Consider the following 26,566-nt stretch of genomic DNA (forward strand, 5'->3'; position numbering starts at 1 on the left):
GGAAATTGGCCTGAGCATCATCCTCGACCTCTTCTACAAGTAACAACAACCAAAACACACAAACAACTCAATCAACATAAAGTGTTAAACCGCTTCAAACTGAGATAACTAACACATTCGCTTTCTTGGTTTAGCGAAACCTCGCAGAAAACACACACACACACACACACACACACACGTGGTGAACTAAACTAAGGAAAAGTAGAGGTTTACCAGGTAAAATGTAAGGACTTCCACATGATTTGCAATTCAAGGAGTTCGGTGTGTCGTCCATCCTCTCTGTGTTGCTCGTTGTTGAGATGAAATTGGTGAAATTTGTTTCAAATTAGACAAGAAAATTTATCAACGACGACGAGTCACTTCACGTCTGACTCGCGCAGGTGTTCTTCTGCCTGGAGATCAAGAGCTTGCTGGATGGAGGAATGGAGCTGCTGCCTGCTATTCCAGGGGGCGCTGTTGTGCAATTTCTGTGTTGGACAAAACCCTGTGTGTGTGTGTGTGTGTGTGTGTGTGTGTGTGTGTGTGTGTGTGTGTGTGTTATTGTTATATCTTGTGTACAGTGTACATGGTATAGTAGTAAATACGAAAATCATAGCAATATCCTACAAGTAAAGGCCTCAGGCTTGATGAATGTGCTGTGGGCTTGAAACTATTTGTTGGAACAGGCAAAAATGTTTATAATTTTTTTTTGCTTAATTCTTATATGGTTTAATTTGATCTTCTTTGCTGTCTAAAGAAGGAAATTGAATAGGGCAGCCGGGCAGGCTAATGCAAACAATTTAATCTGTAAAACTCAAAATATTTCAGGGATTGGGAGCGTTTGTGCCTCTGCTTAGTGCCTGTCAAGTAACATTTTCTCAGGGCTATTTATAACTTTTCCTTTATAAGGAGCATTTATGTGGGCAATTGATTAAAATTTGGGCTCGTCCGGGATTTGAACCCGGGACCTCTCGCACCCTAAGCGAGAATCATACCCCTAGACCAACGAGCCTGACTGCAGCAACGTGAATGTATATTTATCTCTGCTCCTCTCTTTCATGTGCGTTTACTGTTGATGTGGCAAATTGACGGTTCAGAACTTATTTGGTCAAACCGCGCCCTCTCGCGGCCATAAGAAACATTTGATTTCAGTGAAGTGTTACCATTGTGGTTCTTCCCTTCTTTTAAAATGTCCTACACAGTCACATACCGGTACTTTATATAGGCCTATTTGATCAAACAAATTGAAGTCACAGACAAATACCATGTGTTACACATGGTATTTGCCTGTGACACGTGATGTGTAAATGCAAATTGAGATAAATACGATCTGTCATTATGCAGATCAGCCACCTGCATGTTTTTGTTTTCTTTCACCGTCACTGCTGCATCCATAAACCTATTTGACCGTCCTCTTCTCTGGCAGTGGCAGCTCCATCTTCAGCATCCTTCTCCCAATGTACCCCGGCATGGCCCATTCCATCTGCTTCTCTGCAATGTCCTCCAAACCACCTCTCTTGTTGTATCCCCAATCCACGATCTTGGGCTGATTCACTAAATAATGTATTATATTTGTATCTTGTCGTTCCTTGTCACTCCTACTGGGAATCGTAGCATCCTCAATTCTGCCACCTCCAGCTCCCCTCCTGTCTTTTCATCAGTGCCATGCGTGGCTGGTCTCACTAGTCTCATCTTCCCTCTCACTCTTGCTGGTAGGCCTACTTCTGTCACAAATCAAAACTCCTGACTCTTTCCTCTGTTCCACTTTGCCTTCCCTCTCTTGTTCAACTAGCTTCCCCAGTCCCCATTACGTTGGATAGTTCACCCCAGGTATATGAGCACCTTCAACTCTCCCCTACAGTTGTATCCACACTGTTCCACTGTCCTCTCTTTCAGCCACACATTCAGTCTTATTCCTGACTAACTCTTCTCTTTAGTGCAAACATGATTTCCTATTTTTCATAGAAGTGTACATTTGTGCATCTTGAAATGTTCTGATGAATTGAAAATGGAGGACCCTGATGTAAACAAGTCTTAGCACGTTTCCTGGTTATATCCCCAGTAGCAGTCTCTGTATGGACCTGTACCTGTACCCACTCTACAAACCGTGAATACAAATTTCAAGCAAGCAAGCATTCCTCCACCTTTCCAGACTATTCAACCTAGCTGTTCCCTGGTCTCACTGTCAAACATCATAGTCAAGGTTCTGAAGTGAAATTCCTTCTTAAGAGTCGTCTTAGAATTGTCCAACCATGCCTGAAAGAAATGTATCATTGTTTTGGCAGGTATGCATGGAGTCCATAATTGATCTGTTGTCGATCTCTTGTCTTAAGCCAATTTGGATGGAACGTCACATGAGCAATAAAAATACAGCACCATATTCAGTCCCTTTGAATTGTCTTCTTATTAGTCTCCCTCAACACCAGATGGCCAAACACACCAAAGAGGGCCTTTCCATAAGTGCGGATTAATGTTGTACTGTAAGCACCTCAAACATCTAACCGTTGGCAAGTTATATGGAGTTTTACCCAGAGTGGAGAGACCTGGTCCAGATGAGGTAATTGAAACAGTTCTAAGGAAGAAATTCCCAGCACTAATTTGTATTGAAAAGAGAGTGAAGGTGCATAGACATGAATCGTAAAGGCTTCTATGGATGGCAGTATGGACAGAAACTAGGGCAGCGTTCCTCAAACATTTGTCTCAGGACTAAGCAACAAGTAAAATCATCAGTTATGAGAAACAGAAATGTAATTTAATACTTCAGTGATGCCTGATATGTAAAACAGAATGCAATACAATTATTTTTGCCTTTAATATCTTTATTCATCTTTTTTTTCATCCATTTTTCTTTGAATGGAAATTTGATATTTTTGTGTCTTCTGGACCTCTTTTTTTAAATGACCGTCGTCATCTAACTCAAGCAAAAATCACCAAAAATGATTTCATGTTGCACAATCCACCTGGCGGACATTCCTATTGGCTTAACCAGGGTGCCTTTCATCATCTGTGGTCCAAACGCCCAGCCCCCACATTAATGTGTCCCCTTTATACACAGAAAGCAGATCTGAATCTCAAGCTTCTCTAGTGCTAAAGCGAACACTTTAATACAGAGGTGAAGCCTGAATAGTGAAAATAACTGCTTCTTTAAGCCTTAAGCCCGATTCATACTTTGTCGCACGACAGTATCGCGTGTTAAAAATTGCCGACCTACGAGATGACGTGTCACGGATTCGACATGTTGTGAGCTTTGTACTGTAGGTCTGCAGTTTTCAGAATGAGACACCGTTGTGAACTTAAAATGTCCCAAAAAGCAACAGTACACCAACACATCCTATGTCCCATTGGTTCAGAGTGGGACAGAGATGATTTGCTTGAGGCAAAGTCACTTCAGAAGAGATTTCAGTGAGTTTTCTAAAAAAGATCAATCTACGGCTTCTGGACAAAGAAGAACCCTTTTGGAGGCAATACTGTCATGGTTGTGTGTTATCGACCATGACTGTACTGGACTGAATGGACACCACAGGCTATGGCAACCCAGTAGAGACACAAAACACATCGTCCTCTCAAAAAAACAAAAAAAGCAATTCAGAAGAAAGATAAAGAAAGCAAAAAAAAACAAAACAAAAAACAGAAGAGGCTATTGGAGAACCTGATTTGGATAGGGACACATGATCTGATGCAGGACAATGTCACTATGACAGAAAGAGACAAGATGGGTCTGTTCCAAACCAAATACTCTGTTGCCACACTCATTCATTCGCCCCATAAATCCCAGTGGAAATGGGGGAATATGTTGTGAAATAAAAAGTCAGATTCTAAGACTGGAATTAGGGAAAAAGCCTTATTTTCTTTACATTATCTTAGTTAAAACCATTCATGATTTCCCCATACCCACACTACACTTTGTCCCGAGTCTGAGAATCTAAATATCATGCACATCCTGTTACAAGCTGAACAACAAAATACAAACCATGGAATTTCCTCATCAATTAGGAATAACCACTTAATACCCATGGTAATAATGTGTCCAGATCTTTTCAAGATCACTACGCAAATCAATAACTTGTGGAGAGCTTCTATTTGGATTGGAATCAGGCCACGCTATGTACAAAATAAGAACCTGCGTGTCTCGATACACAGAAAATGAATAAGGTGATTTCCGATGTCACAGAACTTAATTATGACCTCATGGGAGGAAACGCTAAACAGGTCTGACTGAGCAGAGAAGCACGGTGACTTCTACAGAGTATCAGCGGCACAAACAGTCCCCTTGGGGACAAAAAAAAAAAAATACAAATGAGCCACTTTCCAACGTCACTGTCATTTTATAAAGTATCCTCCAATGAGAGTTGAATTCTATTTGACGTCACTCTGCAATGAAGTGCTGCACAAATAAAACATCTTAGCTTATTTCTTTTTTAGACCAAAAATAGGATAGAAACGTGTCTCGGCATCGCTCCTTTGTAGCTGCCTGTGTTCGAGGGGACGTCGGTTTGTGCGCCGCCGTACTCTGTGGACGTCAGTGTGACGTGAAATGAATTGCTGAGTTTAGGCTTATTTACACGCCGCCGCACGGCTGTGGCGCTTGCAAAAAATGACGGATTCTCGTTATTTTCGGCAGACGGCACAGTCGCACGGCAAAGTGTAAAGCAGGCTTACCCACCCTACCACCCCTGTACTATGACCAACCTGCCCTCCCGCCTCCCCCTTCAGTTTACAAGAAACAACCAGGAAATAAAAAGCAAAAAGAACCAAAGAGAGAGAGAGACAGACAGAAAATAAAGAAATCCCCCCACCCCCCAACTGGGCCCGCCAGCACGACATTGGCTTAACACGTGTGTGTGTGTGTTGCATGTGTAAAGTGTATATGCGGTTGAGGCCGCAGAGTCTCTGAGAACTGCAGTTGCTGTGTGTGCGTGCGCATGTAGATGTGTGTGGAGGCTCCGATGGGGGTGAGGGGGTCTCCTAGTATTTCTTTCCCGGGACAAACTCCTTCGCTTCAGGATTCAAAATGCTCTTCCTCTGTGAAAGAAGAAAAAACAACAGACAGTGAGTAGGACTGTCACGATCATGACATGATTACGGTAATTTTCATACAAAAGATTTCGATGAATGATTAAATTGTGCATGGCATTGAACATACAGTATAAATAAATAAAGGCGTTTGCCCTTGAAGCTTTGAAAACAAAACTTGAACATGGCAGATTACAAAGCCCATTACGGAAATAGCAGACAATGACCGGTACGTTGATCAAAATGAATAAAGTACTATGGCAAAACAGGTTAGGACATAATAAAAAATAGCCAATCTACAAGTTCACAACGCGTTGCATCACATTTAGGGGATTTGAGCCTAAAATGCCCAAAGTAGTGACGCCAGGTTGAAAGTGGTCAAAAGTAGAGATGCTCCGATCAATCGGCCTCCGATCTATGATCAGGCGATATTCACTCCAAATGACTCGATCTATGATTTTCCCAATCTGTGATTGACAATGTACCCTATCTTATACCATTTAAGTGGTATAAAAGTCAATCAGATATATAGTATATCATTTGCATATTTGTGACAGGCCTAAACATTCTCCCCTTCCTCGTCACACACAAACAGGGGGACAGATACAAGTGGAGATTGACAGGAAAGAGGGAGAGAGAGAGATGGGGGAGATATGCAGCAACGGTCGTCATGAACAGGACTCGAACACACAACAGGGTGTCAGGCCGGAGCCTATATGTGGCATGCGCCTGGACCACAAGGCCAGCGGCCACCCCACACAGGAACAGTTTTAGCGGCCACCCCACACAGGAACAGTTTTGACGTGGGTTTTGACAAATAATAATTTTCCTATTACGCAACAAGATCGGTATCGGCCGATCATGAGAAAAACAATCGGTGATCGGTCCCAAAGAAAATCTGATCGGAGCATCCCTAGTCAAAAGAGTACATGCGCATGATGAGGACTGGGCAGATATGTGGGCCTATGCGAAACAGATTTCAGTTTGTAAACTAACTAAATCCATCCAGTTCAGAATATTACATCGTATACATAACTCCTGCTCTCAAGAACAAAATGGATGTCAGTGCGTCCCCATTTTGATTTAAGTGCAAGACAGAGATTGGTAATTACGTTCACTGTCTTTGGTCCTGTGTGAAGCTTCAGAACTATTGGTATGACATTGTGTCAGAACTCTGTTATTTTTGGTGTCTCGATCGATTTAGATCCGTTGTCTTTTACTTGGTCTCCCAGATGATCATGTCATTGATGTCAAACATAAGAGGTTGTTCAACTTATTAACATTTGCTGCTAGGAAAAATATTATTTTGTTTTGGATCAAGGATGTTGCTCCATCAAATAAATCATGGCATAACATTATAATGGACTGTATTCCTTGTGAATACATTACATGCATGTTGCATTCTAAATTGGACACTTTCTACAAAATTTGGGACCCTTATTTGAATCATATTGGAAACACACTGTCTGCCACGGTACTTGGAGGTTTTCCGTGCCAACCTTAGATATCTTATATGCTAGCATTCTTCCCTAGTGGGTGCTCTGCTTTGGGGTGGGGGCTTGTCTGCCCTTTGGGTATGGGGGGGGGGGGGGGGTGGGTGGTCACCCGGGCAGGGGTCTCGATGTGTTGCGTCGGGCCGCTTCTTGGGGCGGTGGCCCTGCCGCCTGGAGGGGGGGCGGTTGCCGCCTTTGAGTGGAGCATGCATGGGTCTGCTCTTTTTGTAATTATTTGGTGCCTATGATAACTATGGTCTGCCTTTTTAATATACCGGTATGTATTTACAGTTGTGATCAAAAGTTTACATACGTTTGTAAAGGACATACTGTCATGATAGTCCTGCCTTTCCAATAATTTGTTCAACTCTTATTTTTCTGTGATAGGTTGATTGGAGAAAATACTTCTTTGTCATACAAATACATCTTGAATTTATTTGTATTTTTATGAATGTTTAAGGGTTTTCTGAAAATGTGACCAAATCTGCTGGTTCAAAAGAATACATACAGCAATGCTAATATTTGGTTGCATGTCCCTTGGCCATTTTCACCCCAATTTGATGCTTTTGGTAGCCATCCACATTGTTCCACAAGCTTCTGGCAAAAAACTAATACTGTAATAATAAAAATCACACCCCTGTGAAGTGAGCAGTGCAATTGCAGTGCAATTGCACTGCTCACTTCACAGGGGTGTGATTTGTATTATTATTACAGTATTCGTTTTTTTCTTATGAAAGCAGAGAGTCTTCTGTTTCATACGGTATATAGTATGTACATGTCGCTATAGGCCTTATTTTGTGAATAATAGTTCTTCAGGTCCATGCCTTCTCTAAAGTTCTCTCTGGTGAGCGCAAGCTGCATTCAATAGCCAATTACTGACAAACTGTACATGGGATCAATGTGTATTTGTTTCCCTCCTAAAAGTAGACATTCAGGGCTTTCATTCAGTGTGTAGTATGTATATGATATTATTTGTGTTCATTTTCACATCTGTCTGTCAATGTCTGTCAACTTCAACCTTCCATATCTCTGCTGTTTTTTCAAGCGAGCAGAGTGCAGGCAAAAGCAGGTGTTAGAAAAAGGTCAATATCTCCAGAATGGAAGATGGTAAAATCATGATTTTTGTTTAAAATTGAAGTGGACAAGTTAGGCTTTCTTTTGATTTATCTCGCTATAAGAGGCCCCTCGCTGTGGGCCCCTAAAAAGTTCAAAAGTCCAATGTTAATCGCTTAGCACCACCAGGCCTGAGCTCACTTTAAACTCTAGCATACAAAGTATTAAACAATTTTTTGCACAGTTGATCTTGGGACCTGTAGCTGACTAGAAATGACTTTCCTGACTTGTTTAAGTCTATTATTCGCTTTTTCAGATCCATGCTGAGCTCCTTTGACTTTCCCATTTTATTGTTTGTGGGTTGTGGCCAAACGAGCCCTAAATAAGGCTCAGAGAAGTGAACAGACCAGAAGTAGTCAATCATAATCACTCAGTTTAAGTTAAGAGGCCATGCCACAAAGCTAATTTGATTGACACAACTTTCTACATTACCATATGGGACATAATATGTATGCTGTATGTATATTTATGAACCAGCGGATTTGGTCACATTTTCAGAAAACCCTTAAACATTCATAAAAATACAAATAAATTCAAGATTGTTTTGTATGACTAAGAAGTATTTGCTCCAATCAACCAATCACAGAAAAATAAGAGTTGAACAAATTATTGGAAAGGCAGGAATATCATGACAGTATGTCCTTTACAAATGTATGTAAACTTTTGATCACAACTGTATGTACTGTATGGATGCATTTCCTGAATGGGAGTCTATCAAAATTCGAAAGCCACTTGTCATTATGGTTCATTGTCCTTGTCATATCTTTGTATATTCAATCTTTTCATTTACAATAGTGTTGTGCCTGAGCTGTTTTTCTTTTATTTTATTCATTTTCTTTTGTTTGTTATTATGTTCTTGTTGTGTAATGTCTGTTTGTCTTTAAAAAACCAATAAATATACTTATAAAAAAATTAAAAGAGTGCATGCGTGGTCTCACCGCAACTTCCTCCAGGTTGCCGTGGTGATCATTGACAGACAGGCCGTTGAGCTGTTGCTGGAGTTGGCCCACCCCCTGGTTGTTGAGGTCACGGGACGGGATGAACCAATCCTGGTCCTCCTCCTCGAGCATCTCCTGGAAGCAACGCTCCAAGAACTCCTGCTCCAACAGCTCCTCCTCCACCTGAGAGAGACACACACACGACAGATGAGACAATATTCATGGGTAAGCAGACAATATATTTATAGACAGGACAGAGACCGGAGAGATGGTATAGACGGTGGAAAAGGAAGGCAAGAGGACCACTCCTCTTGAGAGGCATTAATTAAAATAGCCTTGAAACTATAATGCCATTATCATCATAATGGTAGACCTCAAGAGGGAGAGATGGAGGCAAGGCTGGATGCAACAATTATCAAAGTACCCGGATGCAAAAGTACCAAACGTAAGGCCGACAAGCATATCTGAATCAGAAGCAGGCACTGCTTTCAAGTAGGCACTTTTGACAAGACAGAAATAACATTACTAGTAGTGTGCAAAGTAGTGAATACTGACAATGTTTTAATCTAGCAGGTGTGGGTGAACTGTACACGCACACACTCCCTGGATGCCAACGACGAACCTACACGTTTTGTACAAAATGGCGCAAATCATTAACACAGCGTCCGATTGCGGTGAAACTGTGCACGCATATTCCCACTAGGCGGAGGAAGAAATGCCACTTGACATTTCCCCAAAAATGCTCCTATCCTAGTGGAGACCTGTGCCCAGAGGGGCACTTTTTGTAGTTTTAACACTTTTGCCAAGGAATTCTTCAAAATAAAAAGGCGCCAGTGCCAGCAGATATAGCAGATTTTTACTCTGAAAAGCCCCTCCCTTCCGTTCACCCCCAAAACCGGGAGGCATAATCTTCCATTCTTACCCAATTCTGGTCACGCTAAAGTCTCTCTAGAAGCGTTAATGTGTGTGTGTGTGTGTGTGTGTGTGTGAGTGACGGGTGTGCGTCAATTTAACAAAGGTGCAGACGATCAGAAATCAGCAGAGAGTGATCGACGTTTGCGCTACTCTGTCGAATTGAAGTGGACTCAGTCCCAGACTTTAGTTTTTCTCCCTGGAAATAAAAACGTCTGGGTTTGCGAGGCTACCACATTACAAACCTTCAGCCTGATTTATGCTTTACAGATGCAGGACAATAAAGAACCATGAGCACTTCAGGAAGTAGGAGTATCCACATTGATGAGACAAAATCGTTTTGGAATTTTAAAAATAACCTAGGAGGATCCGCATTGATGACAAAACTGGTGGAATAAAAAAATAACCTACGTTTATTTTAGTTTTTCCCATACGGACTAGCAAGGGCAGTGCCATTTAATAGACTAGTAGCCACAGACACCACAATCACTCACAAATAAGCCGGAATGATGCTCAACTATCTTTGGGTTAAACTGAAAAGCATTTACGTTAGAAAACTAAGACAATTCCACAAACCATGAATCAAAATACAAATTCCATACATGAATCTCTTTGCCAATTTGTATACACGAGTGATGTATGTATTGCATGCATGCCATGCAATGAGTTTGTGCATCAATGTACATTAGCGTGATTCAGAGTGCATAAACAGGTGTGCCTATTGCGTACCTGACGGCATGCAGTCTTATCCTTCTAAACATACTCACGCACCTGTCTGTTGTACTCTTCCTCGTTCTCCATCCACATGTAGTCGGCAAATGGGTTGGCCTCTCCACCCTCTCCTGCGTGTCCATTGGCCACAGGCTCCTTTCCCTCCTTCCCCGGAGCTCCGCCTCCCGGTGTCTTGGCCACCTCGGGACCGCTCATCTCAGCCGGCTCTGACAGAATCAATTACACGAATGTCACAATTAGATAAATACGGAATTTTAACCTCCATTAGCTTCTACTCATTCAAACGCATGGAACCCAAGCAGGGCTCGAAATAGCGACCATTTTGATCGCAAATGCGCCTGAATTTTAATCTGTGCGATCTCAAAATATAACTGGGCGCACCAGTGCTACTGCATATAATTACTGTAGTGCGACCAAAACGATCGCGACCAAAAGTGTCGCGGGCCGGTTCCCTCCCGCGAGATGATTTAAACTTGTAGAGCATAAAGATCTGAGCATGTCAAAAAAAAAAGTAAGTTCCTAGTCCATTCCTGTCCAGAGTTATGATTGTTTAAAGAAATATCTCCTTGGCTTCTTCTACTTCCTCTAACCTCCCGTCAGTCCGTGGACTGATTGGGTGATCAACATCAGCTGGACCTGAGGTCCTCAGCTGTGAGAGACAACAAAAGGGCTCAATTGAATGGAATGTGTGGAGTCACACACACACATTTATGATGACGTTATGAAAATAACTTATCATAAATATATACAGTATATATACATATATATATATTTTTTTTTTACTTCAATCAAAAAGCAGGCCTACATAAAACAAAGGGTTTTGTAGCCATTTACAAATTCAGAAATTATAGCAGAGACAGTATTTAGAATTTAATTATATTTTCAACTGGTTTATTGCCACAAAAATAGCATCTCATACCAACTGGCTTGTAGGCCAGTGGTTCCCAAAGTGGGGTCCGGGGATCCCTAGGGGTCCTCGGTTAAATGATAGTTAGGAACCAAATGGACCCTTATGGGTCTGAAACTCTGAGAGTGTACTACATACTATGGGTAAACCAATTTCACTGTACATTTGTACACTCAGTTAAACTAACTTTGATTTTATGGGTCCCAGAGATAGAAATGGGGAACGGTAGCCTAATTCAGGTCAAACTGGGGGTCCTTGAAATGTAAATAACTGAAAATCACTGCTAGAGCCGTAAAAATCTTCTCATATGGGGGTCCCTGGCATATATTTTCAAATGGGGGTCCGTGGGCTAATGAGTGTCAATTTGAGGGTGCTTGACATGAAAAATGTTGGGAACCACTGTTGTAGGCTACAAGTGTAATAATAATGAATGTAAAAAATCGATTACATATTGGTGCTCGTAAAATTTTGGTGGGTGCTCCTAATTTTTTTCTGGTGCTCCTTCATTCTGAATTTGGGAGCACCAGTGCTACCAAGTAAAAAGGTTAATTTCGAGCCCTGCCAAGAGAAAATTTTAACATTTGAAAACTCCACATTCCTGTGTCATGCACATACAGTGCTCACTGTAAATGCCAGCCATTTAAAATAAGGGAAACCGATTGCATACACAATACACATACATACCCTAACCCGTAATCTTTTACAACATGACGTCACGCCAGTGATAAGTGACTCACCATGAAAAATAGCTCGAACCAGTACTGGTCATTTAGTTCGATACGAACTTGACCGGGATGTAGAAACCTCTAATGCAATGCTCTACAAGTAGCTTAGCCAGATATTCTGTCTTATATCTAAACGACTCGTGCCAAAAGGTGGCTCACCCACATGCAGTTTTATTTAGGTTTTTGCTCTACCTCATGGACGTATCCGTTGTTTATTCCAGTGTCAGTTTACCTTGTGGATTATGCAGTCGACGCGTGCCGACAATTCTTTTAGCGTGTTTCTCTCGCATAATGCCCATTATAAAATGGCTCAAAGCTCTGATGCTGGTTGCTTAGGTTAGAACAGCAGTGGTGTCCAACTAGAACTTAAACCAGGATGCTTACTACTTCTCCCTTGAGCAGAGCTCTATTATATTATCCGATTATACTTTGTCAGGATGACTGGGCCAAAGAGATCTATCCATATATGGGTTCTACCACATCGACACATGTCATATAACCCAACGTGCTAGTCGGATATGTCATATAGCCCGACGTCCTAGTCGAATATCCCCATATATGGAGACTAAATATCCAATGACCAACTCTCCCAGATCCTGATCAGAATAGAAGAGTCTATCGTTACACCCATAGTATAGGACGTACAGTAGTTCTGCTGCTATGCTCACACACACCTACATCTTCCCTCAGGTATATATGCCTGGACATGTACATGCGGTGACAAATATAGATTTTGTTTCTTTCTCATCGCTCTCTCTTCCCCCTGTGATGATGTGACAAAACTGATTCAGAATTTCAGAGCGATACTTTTTCACCACAATCTGCCTTTATAGTACATTCTATCAGTGCATGCCATGGTTACGTACAGCTTCCACAGACTAGCTCTCACTAGAGAGTTACCGATACCAAAAACTCACCATAAGATAATCAAAATAACGTCCACAACTATTATTTTTCTATGAAAAGAAAGAAAGTGTTTTGATTTGTGAAACCGTGTGAAAGGAATCCTCGGTTTCCGTTTCCTAAACAATTAACTCAATATGTAGAATTATGTTTAGGTATTATAATTCTAGACCCATGTTCTTGCCGTTCTACATACATGCTTTAATCTTTGCTTTTGAAATATCAGAGACAGAGGATTTTATGGAAGATGCTTCAGCAGAGACCGAGGTCAGTATTCATAGCAATCAATCATCATTGCAGACAGTGTGTCGGATTCATCGAGTCGCGAGACATGGCCAAACCATTTCCAGGGGTCCCCAGGCAAAAAGGTTGAGAGCCCCTGGTCTAGAAGGACACAGTTCGACTGTCCAACAAGGCCATTCCACGGCTGTGGCAAGATTCAACACAAAGTTACAAGTGATCATTTATAGCCTAGCTGCACTTGTGTTCAAAACATACAGGATACTTCCCAATAGACCACACGGTGGAGCTCACATAGTACAAGCCCTGAGGGAAGCGCTTGAATGTAAGGCATTGAAAGAGAACATGTCCATAGTTAACAGATGAGCTGCAGTGCTTTGGGCACGTATTTGATCTCAAATAAAGTAGGCATTTATCTCAAATAAAATATTGCCACAGGTATTCAGATATGGAGTTGATTCATTATGACATTAGTATTCTGTTAATAAAAAAATATGGTAGGAACTAAATCTAATTTAATCAGTGTTTCAAATAAACTAAATGTATCAATACATATTCTTTATATTAAAAAGTACAAAAGACACTTGACTTGTGTCGATTAGAATAAGGGGTCAACTACATTCCCCTTCAGCTGGAAGAACAAAAAAAAAAAGAGACTTGCATTGCACAAGGCTCAAACACAGCTTGAACTATCTCAGCAGAAACTCATCACCATATCACCAACATGTTAGGTTAGGTTCCACATTCGACATGTTTGGACAAGGAAATGGCCATTTCTCAGTTCCCGAAGGCAGACAGCGAGGCATTTTGTTGCCATCATTGCATTCATAGCAACATCAAAAATGACAGATGCTGTCGCGGATATAGAAAGGTATAAAGGGGAGAGCCAGGGGATGAAACCTTAGGCTGATTTTGTAGCCCGTTTTCCACTTCACGTTAAAAACTACAGCAGGGTAAAACATGGCATGCTGCATACGGCTGACCTTATAGTACGCTGTGAATGCAAGTAACACAGCTGCAGCCAATCAAATGAATACTAAATGGGTGTGATAGATTTAGGCATGTAAATACTGTACTCTATGTTTCCCTTGTATGGATAGATTTAGGCATGTAAATACTGTACTCTATGTTTCCCTTGTATGTTTCACAGTACACCCATAGCCATGGGCACATCTACATTTATTACTTTATTAATTTTCTCAGCTGCAATTTCTTACAAGCCTGCTATGTTTTTACCTGAATTTGAAGAACCTACAAAAATCTGACTAGGGTTTCATTTCACTTTAAGCACAATATACTTTGTCATACAATAAATAGCCGATATGCAAGCCTTGAGCTTGTAGATAGGCTATTTTCACTATTGTTGACATTCTTTGACATGTTTCGTACTTCCGTCTATAATACAATGTCCGATAAAGAGTCGACACAAGATTGAAAGTGGCTACAGGGCACATTTGTAACATTATGTATGTCCTAAAGTACTTGTCTGTAATATCTGACTGTACTTTAAAGTCACATCTTCACCCTGAAATAACTTAACACACAAAAGCAATTAATCAACCATTAACGATGACCTCTGCCAAGCATCAGGATCTCACCACTGATGACGACCTGCTTGGTTATGTAGTCGCATGTTGATCCAAGTTTCAAAAACCCAATACATTGACCGTGACAAGCCAGAGCTGCATCTGAGCTGGAGTCACCTGCTGCTGACCGTATAAGCTGACCACATGGGCTCAGTCTACATCTACCTTCCCACAGAGCCCTAAGGCAGAACAAAGACAAAGCCAAGAAGACACAGACCAGCTTTTTGAAACCCACACTACATCTGCTTCCCAGTATCTGAAAGGTTCAAATGAAGGCCTTCCTCTAGTCTACACCAAATGCTAACAGTCAGATGGATCCTCTGGAATAGTATAAACTTTACATTGGTTAGCGTAGCCAACTAGCTAGAAGCACTGCATTCCACAAAGAAGTTATTTTTTTTTATCTTTAATTTTTATCCCACGATTTTGTAACCCAGTTTTTCTTATCACCCAGTGCCAATTATCTAATGTAATCCTGGGCGCTACACTTCCTCTGCCAACCTGGGGGGGCAGCGGACTGACCTCATGCCTCCTTCTATGCATGAGGAGTCCAAGCTGCTTCTTTTCACCTGACAGAGGGGAATTTCCCCGGCCGGACGTAGCGCGTGGAAGGGACACGTTATTCCGACCAGTTCCTTTCCCCTCCATCAGGCGCCCCGGCTGGCCAGGGGGAGGTAGTTTTAGAGACCAGGATTACAGCATGTTTTTGTGAGGGTATCTACCCTAGGGGACACAGGGAGAACATGCAAACTCCACACAGAAAGGCCCTATCGCCAACCCCCGCCTCGGGTATGGGCACTGATGACGCAGAGGAGGGAACACGCCGCCAGTGCCCACAGCGTCCCCAGCGGGAATCGAACCCTGGACCTTCTAGCTGTGAGGCGACAGCACTACCAACTGTGCCACCGTACCCCTTCAAAGAAGTTATTTTAACAATAAAGTTGAATGTGAAGTCCTCCCCCAGAAAATAGTTTTCAGCACACATGCATATAACTTGCAATATTTTCACATGACAAAAGGTCAACTCTATAGTGAGATAAAGCTGATTGAATTGGTTCTCCTGTCAAAAACCTGTAAGTGTGATCTTAGGAGATACTTGTAAGAAGATAATTAAGATTGTTGGGTGCTGCTGGGTCAAGAATCACATTGCACTTTACAAATATTACAAGTCATGTTTCCATTATAAATTATATTTGAGCAGGGAACATGAAGGTCCAACGATAAATTACTTTTCTTGTAACCAACGCACTCTGACTTATGGCGCATTACCTGCTTAGAACAACAAATAGAGGTACTGGGTTGCACACAGCAAGAGTGAAATTTAACTCTTATTTTCTACATCAAATACATGACAGACGTTTCGGCTATCCAGCCATCATCAGTGTGGTGAAGTCTGATGAAGGCTGGGTAGCTGAAACATCTGTCATGCATTTGTGATGTAGAAAATAAGAGTTAAATTTCACTCTTGCCGTGTGCGACCCAGTACCTCTATTCCTAACATGAAGGTCTAGCCATCTCTCCAGCCGCTGTCACCATCAAGGTTCCAAGTCCCAACTCAGTCAAAACAGTTCACCCTGCAGTAGTAAGCCACTCCAACTAGACTTGTCATGACTCATGCAAGGTGTTCAGTTTCAGCACCAGAGATGACAATGTGCAAACTTGTCAATGATCGCCGCTAATCCTCTACAAACTTTCTAAAGCTCAACATGTGAGGACACAGACCTGAGATTGACCCATTGCCTAACGCCTAGCCGCCAATGCCTAACCCCTAACCTCAGAATAAACCATTTACAAGATCACGCCGATTCTGATGTTTACATAATTATAGTCCTTTCGGTTTAAAATCAAGGGGGAAAATGGTATCACCTCAGCCGAGAATGACATAAGAGCAAAATGTCTGTATTTGCGTGATGTCATCCTTGCCTACAGATGACTATGCACTCACATGACATTATGTATACCGGTATATATTAATCTTCCCTGCTAGGACTGCCGCACCTCGAAAGGTGCCCATGGTGGACTATGCATGGCAGTGGCATCATCTTCCCTGAGCCAGGCCAAAAACCATGATCACATAGCATACTCACATACTGTGTGTGTGTAAATCTGATTAGGTTACTAATTAGGTGTCTGCCTGGCTCATTTCATTTCATGGTGTAATCACACTAAGTTGCTCAAGAATGAGGTGCAAGTCTAAGTCTACCGTGAGGACAAATAATGGTAAACTTTATAAATGCCACAAACTTAATAATGCCACTGTCATTAATTAATGTATCACACTGAAATGCCAGGGCTACTCTCGAGTACAGGAATGCTGCCTTTCTGCCGGTCCTTACGTGTTCATTTTTACCATAGCCTATAAAACAGTATACTGCAAATAACAAATGTTATGGAACAAATTGTTTTACAACACAAATGTTTGACAATAAGTACCGTAGTACAAGAGTAAAAGTGCAGTAAAAGAGGAATTCAGAAAACTGCATTGGAAATAACAAGTCCTGTGTGCTGTGTGAAAGCTGGATGTCCTTTAAAATATAGAACCCCCCCCCCCCCCCTCAGATATAATGTTATGCTCCTAAACCTAAAATCTGTTCTCAAAGGGTGAAGGGAACAGGCTATTGGGGGGGGGGGGGGGGGGGGGAGACGCATAAATAAAAGCATGCTGTGTGATGTACTGCATGGCAGCAATGCTAACATGTTCCTATTGCATAACCCATATGTTAGTCAGCATGTAATATTTAGCAAGCACAGTTCCAGCCCAACCCATCCGCTCTGCCTAATATGCCTGCAAGGACATTATATATTACTTTCATATACATAGACACACACACACACACACACACACACACACACACACACACACACACACACACACACACACACACAGTTGCTTAATTTAGATAGGAGAGTATAGAGACTGCAACCTATGAGTATTCCGGCTGGAATAGAATAAGAAACGTTGCAACGACAAGGTCAACACACTAGCCATTCACCCACTAATACTAAACTTGAAGCCCTTTATGCCGTTTCAAATTTCAATACATACTTAGTGGAAAGGATCAATTGGAATCTGGAGATCATCATGTAAGAGATTATTGTATTCCCTCTTACTTGAAAATGTACAGACATCATTTTGTAAAAGAAAATGCATGAGAAAAGCCACACATTCTTCTCCACTACTATCTAAATTTGCCATGCGTTTATGCCGAGACACTGATGTTATCAAAGTCCAACAAGCTGATGATATATTCTAAACTGCATTAGACACCATAACTCTTGATATATAACAAGCTAGTGAGGTCCACACTTTTCAAAACTGAAAAATAACTCTTGACATATGCCAAGCTAGTGAGGCCCACACTTTCCAAACTGAAAAAAGTCGTATGAATGTCAACAATGTAGCTGAAAATGGAAGTTGATGACAAAAACGCGGGTGAGAAGAGACAACTTTGTCCTAACATAAATATCATTCTTGGTCAGAACTGAAGATCTCCCACTCGTGTATATACACACAGACAGCCTATTGTTAAACATTGTGCTGTCGTTTCAGTCAGTGCAGTCGTGTTGACAGCTCTTCGTCTGCAGTGCACTGTACATTACACTACTACAGTACCATTTGTAAGTATGCCAGTGCCACGATGTACAGATTAAATCCAACACAATCGGCAACCGATTTTAAAAGGCACTCTGGAAAAAGTAAAAACGTCACATTTGTTAAGGCTGAGTGAGAGAGGCTTGTTGGTGTGTGTGTAGTGACTAGTGAGGACGGTGTGTTAAGATTGACCTGCTGCTACATAACGGATTATGTAACGTTATAATACACCCTGCATGGATGGAGAGCTGCGTCGTCGTGGCGTGTTTGACTCCACCGTGCTTTGCCCCCCAACCCCCCTTAAAAAGAAGAGCCTATCTACAAACTAAACAACGCGTCAGCTTTAGCTGTACATCGGCTCTTTTTTTGGTGACGAGCGACACGGTCGTACGTCGGGGTGAAATTAAACGAGGCTCTTAGCTAGCGTTTCAACGTTGACACTAAGTGCACCGGGACGGGGCTAGCTTAGCTAGCGGGGGCTAACTAATGCTACAAAAGCACAGGCCTCGGTTTCCGAAAAGTTGTTAAAGGGATTGGGGACGGCTTTAGCCCCGGCTAATGCTAAGTGGCTAATACACACACAACGAACGCGTCGCTTTTAGCCGTAGCTGTAAATAGCAGCCCCGATACAATCATTCATTACGGTGTCTGTGTGAATGGAATGGATGGAAGAAGGTGAGACAGCCGAGAGAGAGGTGTCCCAACAACAAAGAGACACTGACGGCTTAAGGAGGTGGTGTACTGTGTGGTGGGGGGCTAGTCAGGGGGTCCCGGGTTCAAAACAAGTCTTTATGGAAGTGAAAGGCTGTCAAAACTAACACGACCCGAACCACTGATCCGCCTCGTAATAAAAGGTCACCGACGTTGGAGGGAGAAAAAAAACGAGACACATGGACGTTCACTATGTATGTTGGGTCGGTGGCTGATCTCTCCAACCAGGCCGCTGCCTGCGCTAGCAGCGCGGTGGTACAGTTAGCACGCTGTTTTACCACCAGCATGGTTGGTCCGTGGGACAATCATAAACCGAACCCCGATCGCGGGATCAGAGCCAGCCGAACCGGGTCAAACAAACAACCCCCCGACGCGTTTGCCACGCGCCCACACCATACTCGTTGACAACAACGCTCGGCTAACTTTGTATTAAACGTTTCGTCGAAGCAAGGTACTTCTTGTATAGAAGGCTTTACCTGGCATGATAGCTCCTTGTCTTGTCGTCACTTCAAAAGCACACACGCACACCGATACGTTCGGTTCAAAACCAGGAACTTTGTTATCTGCTGGCACACTCGCGACGCGTGTAATAAGAGTGTTTTTTCCCCTCGCGTGGTGGTGCGGGCTGATGTCAATAATAATTATTATAACGTCTCGTCTGGTGGTGGCTCGACGATGCTGCGTAGCTTCACATGAGCTAAATCCAGCTAGCCTAGCCTAGCAGCACTACAGATATGAGACTGAGGCAGGCTGTGGGTCGCTGCTTTGTGGTCATGTGGTCTGTGAACAAACACCCAACAAGAAGCGCCCATTATCATCATCACACCCTCCTCATCTTCAAAACACACAAATAATGCCTGCGTGGCTTTCAGTCTCCCAACGTTTCTTTAATCACGAATAAGAAACATAATCCATTAATGTTGGGTTTATCTTGTGTGTGACTGACTGTCTGTTAACAGTTTGTTTTAAATAAGTGTGAAGGAACATCTCGATATAAATATAAGGGACGGCAGCGTGTCCATAAAACACTTGATTTATTGTGTTTATATTCACCATATAAAATTATATTTAAGATGTTTGGTTCCACTTGACAGCGTGTCAAGCCATTTATACTCCTTAGTACCACGGTGTCGCTTACAAAAACAGATCTACAAGCTAACACCGCGTTGCTAGCTTGTTGTAGATCTGTTCTTTTTTTGTCAAGCTACACCCGTGTGTATGTGTGCGTGCGTGCGACGTGCGTGCAGTGCAGCCTATGTGTGTCGATCCTCCACCATTGTACTCACCAACAACACACTGAGCAGACTAGTTCGAAACGCAAACAGAGAATCCGTCGCTAATTTGTAAGACAGCTGTTGAAGAAAACACACGTCTTCCCGTTCAGAACCGCAACAAACCCCCGCGGCACGGTCACGATTCTGCACTTTTAACGCCGATAATCGCGCATGGCCCTCCTCCGTCGCCACTGCGGGAATAACGTGTCTTCTTTGTCCGTTTGTTTCTTTCGCTATTTTGGCCGCAAAACGGACAAAAATCCACGATTTCTTCTTGTGTCTGTCTGTCCTGTGTGAGGGAGGGAGGGGGAAAAAAGAGAAAGGGGGTCACGTGGTCTCGTTTGTCCGGCTGTACGCTTCGGCGATTGGTCGGTGTGCGTGACGATCTACAATGTCCGGTGATGCTATTGGCTTATGACTCGATAAGACCCGCCCTGTTCCTATCCATTCAAGCTAAGTAAACAAACATAATAAGCCTTTTTCTTCTGCTGGGGTGCAGTGCATGGATCTGCCGGATCAGTGGGGAATGATCACTGTTCGATTGTACGATTGATAACATTTTGACAAGCATTTTGATAACTATCACCCTCTAGCAAAGCAGAAGTGAAAAGAGACTGTGAAAAGAGGAGACACAGAGAAGTCACACAAAGTGCCCCATTCCTCTAAACATGATGACAGCACAGAATCTGAGTGTATGGAACTGGGAGGAGACTTTGTTATTTATTTTAGTTACTGGTATGTATTAGTGTACTTTATATTTTAATATAATTGTAAATAATAGGGTGCTGCCTGTCACTATCACAGGAAACTATATATGGCATGTTAAAGTCGACATATTTTACAATTGTTTGTGCATAGCAAAAAGGACTACATGTGACAGATCGTGAGACGAGAACAGACAAGCCCCAGACTGTTGAGGTAGGCCTATACATAAGAACATGCATTCCCTTCATATCACAACAGAGGGCGCCGCCGCGCCGCTAACACTCCTGTATATTAAAAATAGATAAAAGTTGCTTTGGCTGTGTACTACTGGTGACTCTTAATCTTAAACATGACGTTTGTTGATGTTAGAGTATTTTGCGTTTACATAATACTTTCTGTTAAAACACAGTTTAATTTACTACACGATTTGAGAATTTGCTAAATTATTGCTATAATAGCGAAATAGGATTATATTTATGGGTCTCTCTTGTTTGTGTCCATTTCAGTCATCAAACTGTCCCTGCACTTGGTGCCTGGAGGCTAGTGAGACAGAGAGTAAGTGTGTGTCTACACATGTTCTCCCCTAGGGCCAGGGGATCTCAACGTTTTTGGCTGGGGACCCCCGGAAATACTTTGGCCATGTCTCGTGACCCACGGGTTGAGAACCCCTGCCCTAGGGTAGGTACCCTCACAAAAAAACATGCAGTAATCCTGGTCTCTAAACCAGTGGTTCCCAAACGCTTTCATGTCAAGGACCCCCAAATTGACACTAATTAGCCCCGCGGACCACCAATTGAAAATATATGCCATAAGAGAAGATTGTTATGGCTCTAGCAGTGATTCTCAACCATATTCATTTCAAGGACCCCCAGTTTGATATGCATTAGTGATTAGTCTACGAACCCCCATTTAATGGCATTTCTATCTCTGGGACCCCCAATTTATATTGTAAAATCAATGTTAATTTAACTCTGAGAGTGTACAATACATTCGTATCGTATACACTCCGAGTTACAGACACATAATTGCATTTGGTTCCAAACGATCATTTAGCTGGGGACCCCCTGGAACTCCCTGAAGGACCCCTGGGGGTCCCCCGACCCCACTTTGGGAACCACTGCTCTAAACTAAGACATATCATAAATGCATTTTTAAAATAAATGTATTACTTAAAAAAAACATGATTTACATTAAAGGTCTTATTCTGAAGCCCTTATATTAGCCAGCTCACAACCCGGAAGTGCTATATTCGCTGGTGCGATGGAACTCTTGGTGGGTCTTCATCTTAGGTCTTCATCCCCTGTGCACTCCCACCGCTGGTGCCCACACCAGGGTGTCTAATGTAGTAATGAAGTACTGTCGCCTCACAAACAAAAATACAAAAATCACGGCAACCCTCTTTAATTCTGCCTGCAGTGGAGTTCTGATGTACTACTATTTCTGCACATTCTCTCTGTGTGTGTGTGTGTGTGTGTGTGTGTGTGTGTGTGTGTGTGTGTGTGTGTGTTCGAGATAGAGAGAGAGAGAGAGAGAGAGAGACATACAAGTTCTGAATCTCAGTCTATTATTTACTACTACACCCTACTTTCTCATTGTCTCCACCTATAAATGGGCAATACATGGGCATGGGGAGAGAGTATGTTTTGAACTCTGTCTGTCCGTCCGTCCGTCCGTCCGTCCATGTGTGTCCGTCCGTGTGTCGGTCTGTGGACAGCTAATCTCCGGCACCATTGGCTTGATTGCAGCCATACTCTGCACACACACACTCCCTGAATCTAATATTACTCCTTCAGATTTTATCCAAATTTCACGCAAATCGGTACACATGCTCTCCAAGGTCAAGTGATCAAGACGGGTTTGTTTGATTTATCATAATCCATCCTGATTGGCTACGATTGGCTGCTAAAGTTTTCAGGAGTAGCCCGCTTTGTACCCATTTTGTACAAATCACCACAACTCCTCAACGCAGCGTCCGATTGCGGTGAAAATGTGCATGCATATTCCCAGGCTGAGGAAGAAATGCCACTTGACAGTTTTCAAATCAGCGTCATGGTGGTGCTACAACAGGCCAAGTCGTATCACACACACACACACACACACACACACACACACACACACACACTAATGTTTATATTACTCCTAAACATTTTGCCAAACATCACACACACTCCTATGTATTCATATGTATCCGTTATACATTAGCTAACTGTACAGAAAGCAGAGATTTGAAGCACATTGTCCCTAACAACCTTCTGTCATACATAGCATTTAGGGGATTCAAAGCAGACAAAAGACAACGTATTATGTTCACACACACACAGTACCCCACTGTTATTGAGGGGTCTGTTTGGCCTTCAGCTAGTATCATTTTTACGCCAGCACAAAAAGTAGAAGTGAATTTCCCCAGAAAACAATTCAAACCTGAATCACTCCAGGAAAAAAAGCTTCATCTGAACAGTTCTGAACAGCATGTTTCAACAAATATATTGCCATGAATGTGAGCTTTTCGGTCTAGAATAGTGGAAATGATTCCATTTCTTCATTCTGAGGGGGGTCTCAATCAGTGGGTCCAAGATGCTCGTATTTCTAATGTCTTCCTCCTGTCCGTAAGCTCAGCAGGAGGTCCTATCTGCCTCAGTAACTGACAGGCCCGTCCATGCAACAGCTACACTCTACTCCACTTTCACCCTCCGGTCTCACACTTCATAAATTATTTTCCTTTACAACCCCACCCCCAGTACCTTTCTCTCTCCCAGTCTTTTGTCAAAGTTTGAGCAGAAATGTTTAGCGTATTATGTATTGGTGCATGCATGAATGACCTATGCTGTCATTGGTGCACGCAAAATGTGCATGCACGTGCGTGTGTGTGTGTGCAAGGTGAACAAACTCACCATCACAGCCAGGGGTGGAGACCCATGGCCACAGGAAAGGCTGGGGCGGAAGACACACACACACACACACACACACACACACACACACACACACACACACACACACACAGTGACAGACATGCATATTCACATAGACTGGAACATTGTGACACACCCTCTTATGCACCGATATGCATGTGAACAGGAACTTGCGCGCTATCACACACGTAGGCAGTCAAAGGTACAATATGGCCTTTCTTAATGTATACAGCCTTTTCTATAGCTCAACTTTTTAGCTCAAGACCCATGAGACGAGAAGATAAATGTGTTGTCTTCCAAAACTATAGTGAAAATGGCAGATCTACAAGCTGACAATGTGTTGTGAGCTTGTAGATCTTCTATTCTCACTACATCTTAAGTTTGAATGTACGGTATTTATTGCGACCGAAGTTACTAAAGGAGTTACTAAAATGCATTTAACACTACAGACTACTTACACCAGTTGGAATTTCACCAACACACATTTAAGGCTTACAGGTTCGTAAAACAGAGCTTAAGAAACTGGGATGAGGAGCCGAGTGAAGACACAAGAGTTTACAAAAAAAATATTTCACATTAACTTATAGTTACAAATACCACGGCTTAACAATATACAATATGGCAGTTCTCAACACGGTAGAACACATTTCTTCTCCATACATCATGAGGTTGCAGGTAAGGCAAACACACACAATTAGACTACATTTCAACTATGTAGAAACATGCAAACAGTGGAGGGAAGCTCAAGCCTTACAGTGGGTTAAAAACTTCAAAATAAAAAGTAGGTGCTTGTGCACATCCAGCTCTGTTGCTGGACAAAAGGTAGATACATACAGAGAAGGAGTAGTCCGCACACAGTCTTTGCTCCAACAGTGTTTATTTTACACCATTAACTGAGCACACAATGTTTCCGCCGTGAACAGGTGATAGTGTCTATCACCTGATGAAGGCCGTTCACGGCAGAAACATCGTGTCCTGAGTTAATCTGTCAGATCTGCCATTGCACAAGATCTTCCTGCTTTTGAAAGGAGTATACTGCATCATGATTGGCTGGTCTGGATCCACTTGCACCTGCACTCAATGACACAATCATTGGTGTCAGTGAATGAGAGAAACTACATTAAAGTCCACCAGGTTACATTATGGAATCGTGCATTTCCCGTCAGTGTGTTGGTCGAGCACCATGTGTGTTGGTCGGGCACCATATATGGTGCCCAGGTCTCGTGACATCATGTGGGATCATCAGGGATGGAGATGTGGAGATCCTGATGATGTCAGAGTAAATGCGACCTGCTGTCGCAGTTAAGCCCATATACTGTATGGAGAAGATGAGGTCAGTCCGCTGCCCTCCTCAGGTTGGCAGAGGAAGTGTAGCGCCCAGGATTACATTAGATAATTTGACACTGGGTGAAAAAATGTGTTGCAAAATCGTGGGATAAAAATGATTAAGAAAAGTTCTGAGCCATTGTTTGGGAAACTTATTTACTTTACTTTATTTGTTTATTTAGACAATGCTTAATGGACATTACATAAATGCAAATCTTCATCTGCAGTCCCCACATAAAAACAAGCAAACAGTACCTTACATTAGGAAACAAAGCATTTAAAAACATACATACACCAGTTCATACATGCACTGCAGTTCCATGGCTGCAGAGCCCACACAGGGCTGTTAGCTGTCAATGGTGATCCGATTGGACTGAAACTTTGCCCAAACCTAGAGATGACTGTCATCTGATGTTTTATATAGTCTTTGACATCAGTCATAGTCAGCGTCTATGACAGAGACTGTCCACATGACGTCCTAGATCCACTGGAGGCCACATCATTACTAGAACTTGTCCTGATCCTGAACTGTGACAGCATATTGTTTGCTTTTTGGTGCCACAAAGCCATCTGGAGGAAGGGAAGTAACAGGTTGTCATCCACTCCAGCATTGTTGAGATTAAGGTCTATTTATAGAACTACAGAGGAACAACAGTGGCGCTCAGACCTGAGTGAGAGGACCCTGGCCTTGTGGTCCATTCTTACACTAGTTAAATCAACACTCCAGACTTTACACTAGTGTGTATGTGTGTGTTCATGCACATGCATGTATGTGTTACGAGGTGTATCTGTCCTTGCAAGACTCCCGCCGATAAAAAGGAATTCTTGAGAGGAATGCCGCGGGGGTTCCTTCCTGTCACCTGACTCCATCACTTCCCTTTGGCCCTTCCTGTGTGTATCTTGGAGGAGATGGGTAAGGTATGCTGACCCCTAAACCCTGATCTGAGTTCATTCATGTAACATATATATCCTCACAAATGGTGCAGGGTAGGCTACGAAACAGGAATGCAACTTTGTTCACAAATCAGCAGTGAAAGGACATTTCCTGCACAGGGAATTACTATGCTGCTTGTTATATTGGCGGATATGTTTCTTTTCCACGTTGGTGCCCTGAAATATTACTGGGATTTTCAGCATATAGCTTCTTGAACACAGCTTGACCACTCACTAAGCATTTAACACAATTAGATATTTCTTTTTAGATTTATAAAATAATATTTCTATATTTTATTTCAAAGCAGTATATAGAGACCAGCTATAAGAACTCCCAAACTACTGTACAACCAACGCATTTGATTAGAGCAGCACGACATTGTAATGGCAAAGATTGTTGCTGTGAAAGGTTTGTGGGCTATGGGTTCTTACTTTACTTTACTTATCCCCTTCGTAAGGCCGCCATCATACACTGCCACTGAAACCTGTCCCGTGCTTTGACCCGCGCTTCGTCCCGAGACCCATCTCCTTCAGCTCCATCGTCACTGTCCTTCGTGTTTGAATTTGCGTAAGCA

The 26,566-nt window shown here is 42.5% G+C and overlaps 1 protein-coding gene across 2 annotated transcripts; it reads right to left on the bottom strand.

Moving 5' to 3' along the window:
- Window positions 1-2,777: 2,777 nt before the first annotated feature.
- On the bottom strand, window positions 2,778-20,414 carry LOC308335682 (polyadenylate-binding protein-interacting protein 2B-like). Of its 2 annotated transcripts, none has more exons than XM_080792815.1 (4): window positions 20,131-20,414; window positions 10,220-10,386; window positions 8,537-8,719; window positions 2,778-5,001 (listed from the first exon to the last, which is right to left on the bottom strand). In XM_080792815.1, the coding sequence occupies exons 2-4, from the start codon at window positions 10,373-10,375 to the stop codon at window positions 4,945-4,947; spliced, it is 396 nt and encodes a 131-aa protein (XP_080648941.1). In that variant the 5' UTR covers window positions 10,376-10,386; window positions 20,131-20,414; the 3' UTR covers window positions 2,778-4,944. The 2 variants fall into 2 exon arrangements, with proteins under 2 accessions (XP_080648941.1, XP_080648940.1); XM_080792814.1 differs by lacking the exon at window positions 20,131-20,414 and adding an exon at window positions 19,321-19,603.
- Window positions 20,415-26,566: the final 6,152 nt, after the last annotated feature.

This window comes from Protomyctophum bolini, assembly GCF_963924005.1.
Source record: "Protomyctophum bolini genome assembly, chromosome: 20".
NCBI lineage: Eukaryota > Metazoa > Chordata > Actinopteri > Myctophiformes > Myctophidae > Protomyctophum > Protomyctophum bolini.